The sequence below is a fragment of the Babylonia areolata genome, chromosome 13 (genome assembly GCF_041734735.1).
Source record: "Babylonia areolata isolate BAREFJ2019XMU chromosome 13, ASM4173473v1, whole genome shotgun sequence".
Classification (NCBI taxonomy): domain Eukaryota; kingdom Metazoa; phylum Mollusca; class Gastropoda; order Neogastropoda; family Buccinidae; genus Babylonia; species Babylonia areolata.
The window spans coordinates 18,939,349-18,956,848 of record NC_134888.1 but is presented as its reverse complement, the minus strand read 5'-3'; the positions used below and the strand labels follow the sequence as shown (position 1 = coordinate 18,956,848).

Sequence of the window (17,500 nt, the reverse complement as noted above, 5' to 3'; positions counted from 1 at the left end):
TGCCATATACTATAATTATGGTCCTGCTGTAAACACGTCATTTCTAGCTGTGACGACATCTGTCATATACTATGTGGTCCTGCTGTAAACACGTCATTTCTAGCTGTGACGACATCTGTCATATACTATAATTATGGTCCTGCTGTAAACACGTCATTTCTAGCTGTGACGACATCTGTCATATACTATGTGGTCCTGCTGTAAACACGTCATTTCTAGCTGTGACGACATCTGTCATATACTATGTGGTCCTGCTGTAAACACGTCATTTCTAGCTGTGACGACATCTGTCATATACTATGTGGTCCTGCTGTAAACACGTCATTTCTAGCTGTGACGACATCTGTCATATACTATGTGATCCTGCTGTAAACACGTCATTTCTAGCTGTGACGACATCTGTCATATACTATATGGTCCTACTGTAAACACGTCATTTCTAACTGTGACGCCATCTGTCATATACTATATGGTCCTGCTGTAAACACGTCATTTCTAGCTGTGACGACATCTGTCATATACTATGTGATCCTGCTGTAAATACGTCATTTCTAGCTGTTAAGACATCTGTCATACATAATGTGGCCTGCTGTAAACACGTCATTTCTAGCTGTTAAGACATCTGTCATATATCATGTGGTCCTGTTGTACACACACACACACACACACACACACACACACAGAAAGAGAAAGAAAAACCAAACTGCCCACCACCAAACCGACCTCATCCAGCACGGCAGAGATCTGCTCCTGGAGGTCCACCATCTCGGCCTGGATCTGGGTCAGCATGTCATTGAAGTTCATGACCCGCAGCACGTGCGCCACGTGGTCGCGGCAGGGGTGGCAGGTCCGGTAGCGGTGCAAGGGGGCTGAAGAGGAGGAGGAGGAGGAGGAGGAGGAAGACCCACCGCCCCCTGTGCTGCTGCTGCTGCCGCCGCTGTGCTTGTCAAGTTCTTCCCCCTGGGTCAATGAGTGAGTGAGTGAGTAGACTGGTTGAGCGAATGGGTGGGTGGATGGATGGATGGATGGATGGATTGGATGGGTGGGTGGGTGGATGGGTGGATGGGTGGATGGATGGATGGGTGGTTGGATGGATGGATGGATGGATGAGTTGATGAATGAATGGAGGAAGGAAGGAAGGAAGGAATAAATAAATAAATAAATGCATGAATGAATGAGTAAACGAATGAATGAACGAACGAATGAATGAGTGAATGAATGAATGAATCAATCAATCAATCTGAATGAATTAATTAATCAATCAATTAATTAACTAATCAATTAATTAATCAATAAGTCAATCAGTGAACAAAATCTGTTGGTTTTTTTCGTGAGGAAAATAGACTAAGCATACATATTTTTGCTTCTTTTTTCTTTTCCTTTCACCCAGCCCTTAAAAACGCCCCCACACACAAAAAAAAGGAAGAAAAAAAACGAAAAGAAAGAAAAGGTGAAGTGAAGAAACTATATATATATATGGGTGTGTGCGTGTGTGTGTGTGTGTGCGTGTGTGTGTGTGTGTGTGCATATATACATACATACATACATACATACATACATACATATATATATATATATATATATAGATATAGATATAGATATGTGTGTGTGTGTGTGTGTGTGTGTGTGTGTGTGTGTGTGTGTGTGCGTGTGTTTGTGTGTGTGCGTGTGTGTGTGAAAGACAAGAAGAAGAAAATAAAAGGCGTGAAACGTCAATAAAGGTGATGTCAACAGCAGCCAATTTGTATTTCGTATTCTCCTCCCGTTAGAAAACACAAGCTGTATCACTGAAAACAACAACAACAACAACAAAACAAAAGCAAAACAAAAAGTTTCCTCCGTTAAGTTGTAATAATGAGGTGATGAGCAAAGGGCGGTCAGTAAAGGCTATAATACCTCTTCCTTTTTCAAAAGCTTTATTTAAAACTCTTTCACAGCCATGATTCTGTGTGAAAACACACACACACACACACACACACACACACACACAAACACACTCCCCAGCGCTAACTATTCTTGACTCAAATAGCAAAGAGTGGTAACTCTCTCCATTACACAAGGTACACATCTTCAAGTCAGTGATGCTTACACTACCAATTCAGCTAGCACACAGGTAAATAAAAGGTACATTGGAACAAACCCAGACACTATTTTATTTACTTGTGTGCTAGCTGAATCGGTAGCGTAAGCATCACTGACTTGAAGTTGTGTACCTTGTGTAATGGAGAGAGTTACCACTCTTTGCTATTTGTTAATCATATCGTCTCCTGGCCTCATTATTTGTTAATTCATTCTAGACTCGACCCTCTCAGTCACACAACTTGGTTATGTCAAAACAGACTTGTTCACATCACACCCGTTCAGGTGGGGAAGGTAAGTCATTATTCTAATTGGAGTGATGGCCTTGAGGTAACGCGTCCGCCTAGGAAGCGAGACAATCTGAGCGCGCTGGTTCGAATCATGGCCCAGCCACCGATATTTTCTCCCCCTCCACTAGACCTTGAGTGGTGGTCTGGACGCTAGTCATTCGGATGAGACGATAAACCGAGGTCCCGTGTGCAGCATGCACTTAGCGCACGTAAAAGAACCCACGGCAACAAAAGGGTTGTTCCTGGCAAAATTCTATAGAAAAATCCACTTCGATAGGAAAAACAAATAAAACTGCACGCAGAAGAAAAAAAAAAGGGTGGCGTTGTAGTATAGCGATGCGCTCTCCCTGGGGAGAGCAGCCCGAATTTCACACAGAGAAATCTGTTGTGATAAAAATAAATACAAATACAAATATTTCAAGGGAAACGGACTGTAGCTGTCAAAGCTTTCTTACAATCTGATAAATGGACCTTTAACTCACTCAGTACGGCCAGTCCTCTCTTCTCCTCTATACAGACCCCTCGGATGTCCAGTGGGTGTCTGAATGACCCAACCTTTAGCTTCCGTCGTCAGAATTGTGGTATTCTTTGTCAACATTCACCTCTTCAGTATAAGAGCCTTCCGCTTGCAATATTTTGATGATGGTAATTGGGGTGAAACGCTGTTAACGTCGTCTCTTTCGCCGTTCGTATGGAGAGAGTTAACACAACTCCTTGACGTGGACTAAAGTTGCCTCTGGCGCTGAACTGCTTGACCGACTAAAGTGGCCCATGACGATGAACTGTCTAGTCGATTAAAATCGCCTATGACGGCGAAAGAGTTTTAATTAAACTCATCTGCCAATAGAGTGTCCGTGAGGGATCTGGGTTCGATTCTAGCTCTCGCCTTTTTTCCCCCTCAAGTTTTGACTGGAAACAACAAACTGAACGTCCAGCCGTTCGGATGAGACGATAAACCGCACAGCACACACTGGGCGCACTGAGAAAGAACCCTCGACAAAACAAAAAAAAAAAGAAAAGAAAAAAAACAAACATGAGAGGCAAGGCTTTCAAGACTCACTTGTGATAAATTAAGTCCCCTAGCATTAATTACAGAGTAATTTCCCTTCTTTACTATCTGCACCCAAACGTTTGCAAAATAAATAAAAATTCCATGCTTAGCAAAAGAAGTTCCTGTTTGAACAAAAAATGATAATAATGACTCCTCTTGTTGTTGTGTCAGAATAAGAGGTCAAAGTGCCACGTTTAGAGAATACAAAAATATAAATATAACAGTAAATGCAGTTTGCATATAATTAGGCTTCTTTTTTTAATTTTTTTGTGCCCATCCCAGAGGTGCAATATTGTTTTAAACAAGATAACTGGAAAAAATTGAATTTTTCCTATTTTTATGCCTAATTTGGTGTCAACTGACAAAGTATTTGCAGAGAAAATGTCAATGTTAAAGTTTACCACGGACACACTGACACACACACACACACACACACACACAGACAACCGAACACCGGGTTAAAACATAGACTCACTTTGTTTACACAAGTGAGCCAAAAAAGAGCTGTCCTCTGGCAAAATTCTGTAGAAGTCCACTCATATGTACACGAATATATTATGCCTGCACTCAAAGCCTTACTAAACGCGTTGGGTTACGCTGCAAGTCAAGGAATCTGCCTAGCGTGTGGCTGATGGGGTGTAGCGTATATGGATTTGTCCGAACGCAGCGACTGACTCCTCCTTGAGACACTGAAACAGAAACTGTACAACCTGGCATGTAACATATATATATATCTATTTATATATATCATATTATTATCTACCTCTTCCTTGGACAGCACGCGCACGTTGATCTGTGCCATCTCGTGACTGGTGTCCCCGGGGTCAAGGTGATCCGGGACAGCAAGGGCAAGGTCGCGGGAAGAGCAGTTCCGGCAGAAGATCTTGTCGCACAGTGCACATGTCTTTCGCTCCACCGGAAACCGCAGCAGCTTGGAGCACGTGGTGCACAGCTTCTGGTCTGGAGGCTTCGTGGGGGAGGACAAAGAACGAATGAATCAATCAATCAAATAATCGATAAATTAATCGAATAAGCAAGTTGAGTGATGGCCTAGAGGTAACGCGTCCGCCTTGGAAGCGAGAGAATCTGAGTGCGCTGGTTCGAATCACGGTTCAGCCGCCGATATTTTCTCCCCCTCCATTAGACCTTGAGTGGTGGTCTGGACGCTAGTCATTCGGATGAGACGATAAACCGAGGTCCCGTGTGCAGCATGCATTTAACGCACGTAAAAGAACCCACGGCAACAAAAAGGGGTTGTTCCTGGCAAAATTCTGTAGAAAAATCCACTTCAATAGGAATAACAAATAAAACTACACGCAGGAAAAAATACAAAAAAAATGGGTGGCGCTGTAGTGTAGCGACGCGCTCTCCCAAGGGAGAGCAGCCCGAATTTCACACAGAGAAATCTGATGTGATAAAAAGAAATACAAAATACAAATACAAATGTAAAAGATAATAATAATCGATCGATGGATCAGTAGATAAGCAAAATGTATAGATATAAGAGAGAGATAAAGAATGAATGAATGAATGAATCTTTATTTTCCAACGGTGAAGACATTAGCACTTTGGCCGACTTACGCATCTGCCGTTGATCTAAGAGACACACAAACACATACGCATATAAATGTTGTTATACTTAATACATGTATAATGTACAAGTATAGCACAGCGTCAAACTGAGAGACACAACATCGCTCATATATGTACGAAACGGAAGCGAGTAACACACACACACACACACACACACACATACACTAACACACTAACACACACACACCAAGGGAAAAAACAACAACAACAAAACCCTAGCATGAGAATGAGAGAGAGAGAGAGAGAGAGAGATACTGACACTGACACCGCCACCGACACCGACACAAATGTTATTGCCATTGGCAAAGATACCCTTTCGGCAAGCGGGTTATGATACAATCGAATACAGTGCCAATAAACAACGGCCAATTTTTTTTTTCTTCTGAAAATAACACACATCTCCAAGAGCTAATGATCAGCTGTAAACCAAAACATGCCCACCAACACTCACACACACTTGCATAATATTTATAACTATTCCCAAACCCACACGCATACACACAACACACATATCAGAGAGAGAGAGAGAGAGAGAGAGAGAGAGAGAGAGAGAGAATAAGTAAATGAATAAATAAGTAAATAAGTAAAAATTACTTCACAGTTCCGATGAACTGTTAAACTGGGCACACACGGAAAGGATAGAAGGATGAATGGATGGATGGAAACACATATACATAAATACATACATACATTTATTCATCTTAATCTTTGTTGCTTGTAGCAGAGTAGATCAGGCTAGAGCTCAAAACATAGACAGACAGAGAGACAGTTGGACAAACACATTGATAAAAATACAAATGAATTGATGCACATGTGTATCATACACACACACACACACACACACACACACACACACACACACACACATCCGAGCCGGACTGTGAAACAGGAAACGAATGACGAGCGCCTGAAAGGCAGATCCAATACGGCTCTACCCAGGTAGGCATCCTGTTGTGCAAAATAGTGACTCTGTGTCAACGAACTAACAAAACCACCAATCAGTTAATAAATATAGTTTTATATATATATATATATATATTTTTTTTTTTAAAATATATTTATATATATATATATATATATATATATATATATATATATATATATATATATATCACTTTCAGAGCGCACTAAAGCCCAGCGTCGAAGAAAGAAATAGTATCAATCAATCGATCAATCCATGCATCCATGCTCCATATATTGAGTCATACTAAAGCCCAGCGTCAAAGGCAGGGCTAGTACCGACCGACCAACCAACCAACCAACCACCAACCAACCAACCAACCAACCAATCCATCCATCCATCCATCCATCCATCCATCTACTGACTAACTAATGGAGTCGTACTTTCAGAGCGTACTGCAGCCCAGCATTGAAGGAAGCACTGGTGGCGAGGAAGAGAGATTTGTTCTTCACGTTCTTCTTGCATTCCTCCAGGTAGGACCTTGCGATGGACTCACACACCGGTGGCAGATTCGGTCTGAAGACATGCAAAGAGGGTTGTTCTTGATCTTTGGTTGTTGTTTTTTTCTTTCTGTTTTTGTATTCCATGTATTATATCATACCATATCACACAGCAGTTTCAGTTTCAGTTTCAGTTGCTCAAGGAGGCGTCACTGCGTTCGGACAAACCATATACGCTACACCACATCTGCCAAGCAGATGCCTGACCAGCAGCGTAACCCAACGCGCTTAGTCAGGCCTTGAGAAAAAAAGAAAAAAAAAGAAAAAGAAAAAAAAAGGGGGGGGGGGAATAAATAATAGATAAGCTTACATAAATAAATAAATAAATGAATAATAATTATAATATAGAAAAAGGTAGTAGTAATAATAATAGTAATACTAATAAAATGATATATAAAAAAAAAAAAAAAAAAAAACCCCAAAAACCCATGTCAGAACAAAATGGTGTGACACGCTGGTTCACAAGGACAAACACAAAACATGAGGAGGACAAGAAAAGACAAAGAAAAACGAAGTACGAAGAAGCAGAAGAAGAAGAAGAGAAGGAGGAGGAGGAGGAGGAGGGGAGTGAGTGAGAGAGAGAGAGAGAGGGAGAGAGAGAGAGAAGACAAGACAAAATATTTTTATGTTCGAGGGTAATAGATAAGCAAATAACATGCTTCTTTTTTTACATCTAGATAGATAGATAGATAGATAGATAGAGAGAGAGAGAGAGAGAGAGAGAGAGAGAGAGAGAGAGAGAGAGAGAGAGAAAGAAAGAGAGAGAGAGAGAGAGAGGGGTGGCAGATGGAGACAGCCAATATGATGAAAAGCTGACAGATTGCCTCCAGACATGTTAATGGGTTTGTCAGTATATTATGATGTGTACCTGTCATACGGCATGATGAACATGTATATTTCATGGTTTTAGCGAATGGGTATTAATCAACTCAGACACAAGCACATGTGCACACGCCCACACACTCGCAGATGCATAAACAGAAGCACACACACACACACACACACACACGCACACACACACATACACATACATACACGTGCACACACACACATGCAGAATTACACAACCACGCATATACTACACAGACATCAGACCCACAGATACACACGCACACTCGCACGCATACACACACACACACACACACACACACACACACACACGGACACATACCTGCATGATTATAGTAGACCCAAATGCGAACACAACACTACATAACGCAACACAACGCAACACAATTCAATATAATACAATGCAATGCAATGCAATAGAGCACTGTACAATACAGTCCAGTACAACATAACAGAACCCAACCCAACTCAACTCAACTCACCCAACCCAGCCCAGCCCAACCCAACCCAAACCAGCCAAACCAAACCAACTCAACCCAACCCACCTCAACCCAACCCACCCTAACCCAATACCCCCCACCCCATCCAACCCAACCCAACCCAACCCATCCCACCCATTCAAGCCCATCCCAACCCAACCCAATCCATCCCATCCCAACCCAACCCAACTTACCACGACCCAACCCACCACAACCCAACCCAAACCATCCCAACCCAACCCAAACCATCCCATCCCAACCCAACCTACCACAACCCAACCCACCACAACCCAACCCAAACCATCCCAACCCAACCCACCACAACCCAACCCAACCCAAACCATCCCATCCCAACCCAACCTACCACAACCCAACCCACCACAACCCAACCCAAACCATCCCAACCCAACCCACCACAACCCAACCCAAACCATCCCATCCCACCACACTCCACCCCATCCCAATCTAACCCAGTCCAACCCAACTCATCCCATCCCACCCCAACCCAACCCAACCCAACTTACCACGACCCAACCCACCACAACCCAACCCAACCCAAACCATCCCAACCCAACCCAAACCATCCCATCCCACCCCACCACACTCCACCCCACCCCAATCTAACCCAATCCAACCCAACTCACCCCAACCCAACCCAACCCACCCCACCCCACCCAACCCAACCCAAACCACACGGTGACCCCAGCAAAAAAGGGGGAAAAGGGAACCTCACATCCTGGGAGGCAGCAGATGATGATTGTCCAGCGGGCTGCCCACGTGGCGGCCCTGCTTGAAGAACTGCCTCAGGCTGCCGAACTCCTCGGTCCACGAGCGGCACAGAGGGGCCTGCTTCCCCTCCAGGTCAGAGGCACACTTCCGACACACCTGCACACACCTGGGGCACTTCAGAAAAAAAAGGTGAAAATCAAGAAGAAACGTGTTTCGATTATTCTAGAGGCGCTGACGTCTTTGTCAGGTTGTCCCAGTCAATTGGAAAGGAGGGGGAAAAATGTGTTTTGATAAAGTGGTATTTAAGTTTTGTTTATTGTTGTTGTTGTTGTTGGTGGTGGTGGTAGTGGTGGTGGTGATGGTTAGACTGTCCTATTCACTCGGAAGAGAGAGAGAGAGAGAGAGGAGAGAGAGAGAGAGAGAGAGAGAGAGAGAGAGGGTGGGGGGATCTTTGACGCTCGCTATTGAAAAAGTGCAAGTGCACTCACAAGATATGACACAACGCAAGGAAGAGAAGAATGACATTTTGCTGTGCTTGTAACCTACCAGCTGACTTCTTTCTGGCCAGTAAATACACGTTGTTTTTTTTCCATCTGATCAGGTCAGCGATTCAATCTATCATGATCATCATCATCATCATTGTTATTATTATTATTATTATTATTATCATCATCATCATTATCATTATTACTTACAGTAATAGTAGTAGTATATAATTTGTTTATGAACGACAGCATAATTGATATAAACACAAGACAGAAAAGACACAATGAAAAGTCAGGAACAAGAACATGAACAATGCATTTCAATTAATATCTTTAATAATGAAACAAACAAACAAATAAACAAAACGAAAAAAACAAAACAAAGAAAACAAAACAACAACAACAAAAACCCAACCAAACAAACATGCAAAACAAGCCAACTATAAAAACAACAACAAGAAAACCTCCTAAAACAACAACAACAATAACAAAAAACCGAGACAAAACAAAATCAACAACGAACGCTTATTCAATGAACCCACTCTGTGAAGAACGTTCGGAAGAGACGGCTCCGGATCCTTGCTGGCCTCTGACGAAGATTTGCTGCGAGAATCCTCCCCTCCAGATTTTCCCCTTTCTCCTCCTCCTCCTTCTCCTCCTCCTCCATCCTCCTCTACTTGTTCCCCAGGCTTGGGTGGAAGATCTGAGGAGCAGGGCAGCACCACAGGGGCGGGAGAAGACTCAGTTTCGTTTTCTTCTTCCTCCAGATCAGAGACAACACGTTGGTAGGTGCTGCAGTAGGCACACACTGATCTCTGGCATCTGTGGATCAGGTGGTGACGGACTGTTAAAGAGTTAGGAGTGTGTGTGTGTGTGTGTGTGTGTGTGTGTGTGTGTGTGTGTGTGTGTTTGTAAGGTGGGTGGGTGAGTGTGTGGGGTTGTGTGTGCTGGTGGGTTGGTAGAGGTGTGTGTGTGTGTGTGTGTGTGTGCGTGAGAGAGAGAGAGAGAGAGAGAGAGAGAGAGAGAGAGAGAGATTAAACAGACAGCCAGACAGACAGGTAGACGACAGACAGACAGAAGCAGAGACAGAGGCAGAAACGGAGACAGAGACAGACAGGGAGATACTCCATTGAATCAAATCAAGTTTTCTAATTAGAGAAGTTAAAAGAAGTCTAAACAAAACAAAACAAAAAAACAACAAAAAAAACAACAACAAAAAACAAAACAAAAAAAGATGAAGTGAGATACCAGGTGGTAAATTCATTCCACAGCAGCAGATATATATTCCAGGAAATTTCAATAAAACAAAACAAAGCAAAACCAGTCAAAACAACAACAACAACACACACACACACACACACACACACACACACACACACACACACATACACAAACAAACAAGCACACACACACACACACACACACACACACACACACACACACACACACACACAGAGTGTGAAAATGGACGTATGAACAGAACGTTCTTCTGATCTATATAATTATCATCGCAAACTGACGGAAACAATACGGAATACGTGACAGTGCGACTCAAATGACGCATACAGCACGAAATACGTCACTGTGTCACACCACAACCAAGTGACGTATACAACGAGAAATACGTGACTTTGTGAAATCATCACAAACTGACACATACAACACGAAATACGTGATCGCATGACACCATAACCAAATGACGTAAACAACACAAAATACGTGACCACGTGACTCCATCACCAACTGACGTAAACAACACGAAATACGTGACTATGCGACACCATCAGCAACTGACATAATTATACAAGAAGAAATACGTTCCTGTGTTGACACCGTCAACTAACTGAAGTATACAACACGAAATACATGACTGTGTGACACCATTATCACTTGTGTATACAATACGAAATACGTCACTGTATGATACCATCACCAACTTACGTGTGCAACTCGAAATACGTGACTATGCGACGCCATCAGCAACTGACGTTTTCAACAAGACATAATGATTATATCACTGTGGGGAAACAAAAATATACGTCACTGTGTAAAAGCCACCACCCTCTGACATATTCAACACGAATTACGTCCCCGTGTGACACCCATGGACTCACATTTTGCAGTGGTGGCGGCGGAAAATGAGTGAAAACCGCTGGTTGCACTCTTGGCAATGTGTGCTCCGAGTGACCGTAGGAGCTGCACAGAAAACACATCAATAGTTGTGTATATGAAGAGAGAGAGAGAGAGAGAGAGAGAGAGAGAGAGAGAGAGAGAGAGAGAGAGAGAGAGATGATGATGAAAAACAATACAAATAACATCAAATAGCAACAGAAAACAACAACTAAAACAAAACAACAATCACAGCAAAAAAACGAGAGAGACAGACAGACAGACAGACAGAATGCGAAGAGTTATGACAGCATGGATACATGTGAACATTTTTTAAAGAGAAAAAAATACAACAAAAACAACAAAAAACAAGAACAACCACCACCACCACACCCCAACTCACCCTCTCCCCCACCTCCCAACACACACACACACACACACACACACACACGCACACACACACACAAACACACACATGTATATCATCACACACATCAGACAACAGAACCTTACAGCATTACTTGTTGATGCCATTGTTCTAGTGTATCCTTTTTTCTGTATATCCCTCTTTAACCACTATCCCCCACCCTCATCACACACACACACACACACACACACACACACACACACACACATACACACACCACACACATCCACCCACATATACACAAACACTCATACACATTCGTATAATATCACTTAACAGTGAAATATCGTTAAACCACAGAAAGAAAAAAAAACCCATACCTACATACCCACACCCACTAACTCACCCACCTCCACCCACCCACTACAGACGCACACACAGACACATAAAATCCACTCATCCCCTCCACGAAACACACCCCTCCACCACCACACTCCGACCCCCACACCCTGTCCCTCACTCCCCGACACACACACACACACACACACACACACACACACATCCACACACCCACACACATACCCTCACCTCCAACACACGCACACACACACACAGCCTCCCCCCCACACACACATACCCTTACCCCCAACACACACACACACACACACACACACATACCCTCACCCCCAACACACGCACACACACACACAAACCACACCCATCACCCCTCACATACAAACACACACACACACATACCCTCAACCCCAACACACACACACACACACACACACACACACACACACATCCTCACCCCCAACACACACACACACACACACACACACACACACACACACACACACACATCCTCACCCCCAACACACACACACACACACACACACACACAAATCCCACCGACCCCCCATCACACACACACAAACAAACACAAACATATCCTCACCCCAAACACACACACACACACACACATACCCTCACCCACAACGCGCACACACCTACACACACACACACACACACGCGCGCGCACATATCCTCACCCACAACAGGCACACACCCACACACACACGCACACATACCCTCACCCCCAACACGCACACACCTACACACACACACGCACACATACCCTAACCCCCAACACACACACACACACACACACAAATCCCACCCACCGTCCATCACACACACACACACAAACACACACACACACACACACACACACACACGCACACACACACACACAACACACTCTCACCTCTCCCCTCCCTCCCCCCCAACACATCTTCACTCCCAAACACACCTTCACCTCCCCCCCCCCAACACACACACAACACACTCTCACCTCCCCCCCCCCCAACACATCTTCACTCCCAAACACACCTTCACCCCCCAACACACACACACACATCCCTCCCCTCACCCCACCAACAACCCCCTTCCTCCCCACCTATCCACACCCACACCCACACACAACCAGACCGACAGAACCCTTCAACAAACTCACACGGCTTCAGCTTGGCAGCCACCATCGCGGACAGCAGCTCAGCCATAGACTGGGACCTCTTCAGCGCCCGCTGGGTGGGCGAGGGGCGGGAGGGGGGTGGGTACTTGCTGCACGCGCTCTGGGAGCGGGTGAGGGTGAGGGGGCGGTTCCGGCGACGCCCCCCAGGCCCCACGGGTGGCACGGAGGGAAGGGGAGGGAGGGCCCTCTGCTGGGAGACTGGGACAGGGATGATGGTGGTGGTGTTGTAAGTGTTGGTGGTGTTGATGTTGGTGTTGGTGTTGGTGGTGGTGGAGGTGAGGTTAGAGGAGGAGAAGAAGGCCTCTCTTCCTCCTCCTCCTCCTCCTCCCCCTCCTCCTCCTACTCCCACCCCGCCGCCACCGTCCTTGCTGCTGTCGCTGGGGGCGTTGCTCTGCACACACAGGTGGAGAAACAAGGAGACACGGGTGATGGTGGTAATAGTATTTGTAATAGAAATAGAAATCAAAGGTACCCTTTTTTTTTTTCTTTTTTTTTTTTTTTTTTAAAGATGAATAATGACAGAAACTATGTTTCGAGTCTTTTTTAAACCATCTATTATCTTTCTTTTTTTAAACTTTGTTTTACAAGGTCCAGCACTTATCTTTTATTTACTTATTTCATATCATTATTATCGGCATTACTAACAGGTTGTATTTATAGGTGCTGCGCTTTTCCCCCCGTTGCAACAGTCAGAATGCTCGAAGCACGTTGCAGTTAAGACATAGGCCCTATTATGCGATTTTTCCTACCCTTAAAGCACATAGTTAAGACATAAAAAGAAGAAGAAAGGACATGTTAGAATCACTTCCATAACCCCATCCCAGCACCCCCTATCCCTCTGTCCCTCAGCTCCAACTGGTAATAGAATTTTGCCTGTCTAATCGAACTTCTTATCAAAGACGGATGCAATCATGTGATTGTATTCAATAAGCCTTAACCGTGGAAATGAAAACCAGCAACTAAAAACATTTGTATGCCCGGTATGTGTGGAGTGATGGCCTAGAGGTAACGCGTCCGCCTAGGAAGCGAGAGAATCTGAGCGCACTGGTTCGAATCACGGCTCAGCCGCCGATATTTTCTCCCCCTCAACTAGACCTTGAGTGGTGGTCTGGACGCTAGTCATTCGGATGAGACGATAAACCGAGGTCCCGTGTGCAGCATGCACTTAGCGCACGTAAAAGAACCCACGGCAACAAAATGGTTGTTCCTGGCAAAATTCTGGAGAAAATCCACTTCGATAGGAAAAACAAATAAAACTGCACGCAGAAGAAAAAAAAAAAAGGTGGCGCTGTAGTGTAGCGACGCGCTCTCCCTGGGTAGAGCAGCCCGAATTTCACACAGAAATCTGTCGTGATAAAATGAAATGCAAATACAAATACAAATCTGAATTTGCAAATGCAAATGTAAGCTTGGACTCAGAAGCATCGAAATGGGCAGAACGATTTGTTTTTTTAACCAGCTGACTCTAGGTGGAATGAATAGTAGTTATGAATATATTAAAATGTTTTAACTGCGACCGCTTAAATAGGCCTACTTGTTAATAACATTTCTGTCGAAAACGTAAGAGGCTTGAGATATATTTCGTGAAATGAACAGCAGAAGGTTCAGCGACCGAAATGGTTGATAATCCATAAAAAATATAAGAGCTCGTAGGTTGGAAAATCCGTCTAGCCCTTCGGATTTTTCATCTCTGCTGTTCATCAAGATCAATACAGTTATTTCTGTATTTCTACGTGGTTCTCCGAAGGCCTTCAACATCAGCCACGACACATGGGAACTGAATGCAGCGGACAGACCAAAGTGGCGTTTAGCTGTCCACAAAGGCGCCAAATCCTGTGAGGCCAACAGAATCGCTGCAGCAGAGCAATGCAAACAGGCCAGGAAAAGCAGTGCCAGCAAGTCCCCGACAGCCGCCACCATCCCCTGTCCACACTGCGTCAGAACCTTCCGGGCGCGGATTGGCCTGACCAGTCATCTGCGCACCCACAGAGCCCAATCCACCCACCCCCAGGATGACTAGATGGTCCTCGTCGATCCCGACGGACGAACCACACGTGGTTCTCCGCCGGTGCTTTTCTCTTCTGATGTCTCACTGTGTGCGCGAGGGTTGAGGGATGGAGAGTGGAGGGAAAAGATTTCCAGCTGTTTCTTGTCTAGAGTTAAGTCTTTTCCATTATATACTTATGTGGTTTTTAGTGGATTGTTTGTTGTCGATATCGTTCTTGTTAATAGTTCTGTGTTTATGCCTTCATTTGGATGTACCCCTAACCCCCACACATCCCTTTTTTTTCATTTCCCTTTCAATACCCAGGGCTGGGTGAAAAAAGCACGTGTATTTGCTCATAGCTCTTGTCAAATAAAATTTCGTTTCCTTGCGTTTTGTACTGGTCAGATCACATGAAAACACTCGCACGCTGATTTGGTCTTGACACTGCACGTAAATTACCTCCAACGATCATGCCAGTAATGCTAACACGCATGCTGTATAAAAAGTGAAATGGTTTCCGATCAGAATATGGGATGCCATACAGCCACAAAAAAGATGGTTGTCCTGTCTGGTGTGAGAGGGGGGTGGGGGGGGAGGGGGGAGGTAGGGATAAAAATAAAACCCTGACCTGACAAGAGACGTACGGCTGTTGCCACTAGGGAAGAGACAGGGCGCAACAGCCAAGCGTTGGACTTTCAATCCTATGGTTCATGGTTCGAATCCCGGCAGTTACTTCCGATGGGTTAATTAAGCGTGGAGATTCCCGCCCCCACCCCCCGCCTCCGACCTTCCGGGTCAGTATCAGTATCAGTATTAGTAGCTCAAGGAGGCGTCACTGCGTTCGGTCAAATCCATATACGCTACACCACATCTGCCAAGCAGATGCCTGACCAGCAGCGTAACCCAACGCGCTTAGTCAGGCCTTGAGGAAAAAAAAAATTAATCAAATAAATCAATATCTTTTTTTCTCAAGGCCTGACTAAGCGCGTTGGACTACGCCGCTGGTCAGGCATCTGCTTGGCAGATGTGGTGTAGCGTATATGGATTTGTCCGAACGCAGTGACGCCTCCTTGAGCTACTGAACTTGAAACTGAAACACACACACACACATACAGGATCAATCACAGACATGAACAACAGGCAGAAAGAGAGGTGAAAATCCCACAGATACGCTGACTGTTAAGACATGCACGTACTCACTTTATTTCGAGCGGATGCTATTTTGATTGCGGATTTGACGGCCTGCAACAAGAACAGGATTTCGTAAGCGATAATTCATGCCATTCACATGGTCACGATTGCATGGCCTGTCACACACACACACACACACACACACACACACACACACACACACACACAGATGGGCTAAATCCTGACAGAGATTGCGTAAAATCAACTTCACGCCGTTTCTTTTCCGGAAGTTCCGATTTCGTACACACAAATCGAACTTCCGGAACAAAAACAGAGTGGAGGTAAATTGTACGTCTCTCTCCTCGGATTTGACCAACTGAGGCTGCTAACTGTGCTGTTGTTTGCCTCGTGCAAAGGTGTTTGTTCGCATGGTGCAGAGATTCATTTTGATGTTGTATTTTCATTCTGTATTGTACACGGTTCCATGCCTATGAAATCTACCGCCATGACCGAAATAGCGAGCTCGCCACATCTCCCCCTTCCAAGTAAATGGACATGAAGCGCCCAGATGTCCGCTTATATCATCTTTTAGAGTCTTTGATATAACCGAAAGGGAGAAGTGTCTTGGGTTTTCGCATTCGATTGGGACCTGTGAAGTACACGCAAGGCAGGGTGCTGTCATCTTAACCAGCGTCTCTGTAGCAGGAATAACTGAAATAGCGATCTCGTCACGCTGACAGACTGCAACTCCAAAGACACTAGTACCAAAAACCTATTGTAACTGCATATCTACCTCTGTCTGTCTGTCTGTCTCTTTCTCTCTCACATTCACTCACAGACTTGCATATTTCTCTCTCTCTCTCTCTCTCTCTCTCTCTTGTTGCTTGTTTGTTCTGTATATAATGATTTACGGACAAAAGTTCTTCAAGACTTTTTAAACATGTCTCTTAGTTCACTTCTCCGATCAAACAACAAGCAGAGAAATTTCCATGTATCAAAATTTATTTTCCATGCGATCAAAAGGAGAAATCATATACTCAGACCTAATTAAGTAGAATTAATGTCAAGTCCATGAATATTATGATATCGTGTCATCTATTCATGTGCTATAATACCCCTTCCCATGCCCACCCCCAGTTCCCTGGTTTTGAATTGTGGTCCATGGCCAAAGTTCATTAAAACAATCTCTCTCTCTCTCTCTCTCTCTCTCTCTCTCTCTCTCTCTCTCTCTCTCAATCAGATTGCTGAACATATGTCTGTGTCAGGTAGACATGGGGTTCAGTTGATACCAGGTAGCATGGAACTGTTCATATTGCTTTTTGCCGATGATACTGCTTTATTATCAACAACTCCAAT

The 17,500-nt window shown here is 44.4% G+C and overlaps 1 protein-coding gene across 1 annotated transcript in view; it reads right to left on the bottom strand.

Moving 5' to 3' along the window:
- LOC143288711 (uncharacterized) overlaps positions 1-17,500 on the bottom strand; it is a 33,173-nt gene that overhangs the window by 5,686 nt on the left and 9,987 nt on the right. The window contains exons 3-10 of the mRNA XM_076597339.1: positions 16,214-16,255; positions 13,009-13,417; positions 11,131-11,212; positions 9,559-9,838; positions 8,536-8,687; positions 6,358-6,490; positions 4,184-4,387; positions 724-960 (exon numbers count right to left, since the gene is read on the bottom strand). Coding sequence (XP_076453454.1) covers positions 724-960; positions 4,184-4,387; positions 6,358-6,490; positions 8,536-8,687; positions 9,559-9,838; positions 11,131-11,212; positions 13,009-13,417; positions 16,214-16,255 — 1,539 coding nt within the window. The remainder of the gene's footprint in view (positions 1-723; positions 961-4,183; positions 4,388-6,357; positions 6,491-8,535; positions 8,688-9,558; positions 9,839-11,130; positions 11,213-13,008; positions 13,418-16,213; positions 16,256-17,500) is intronic.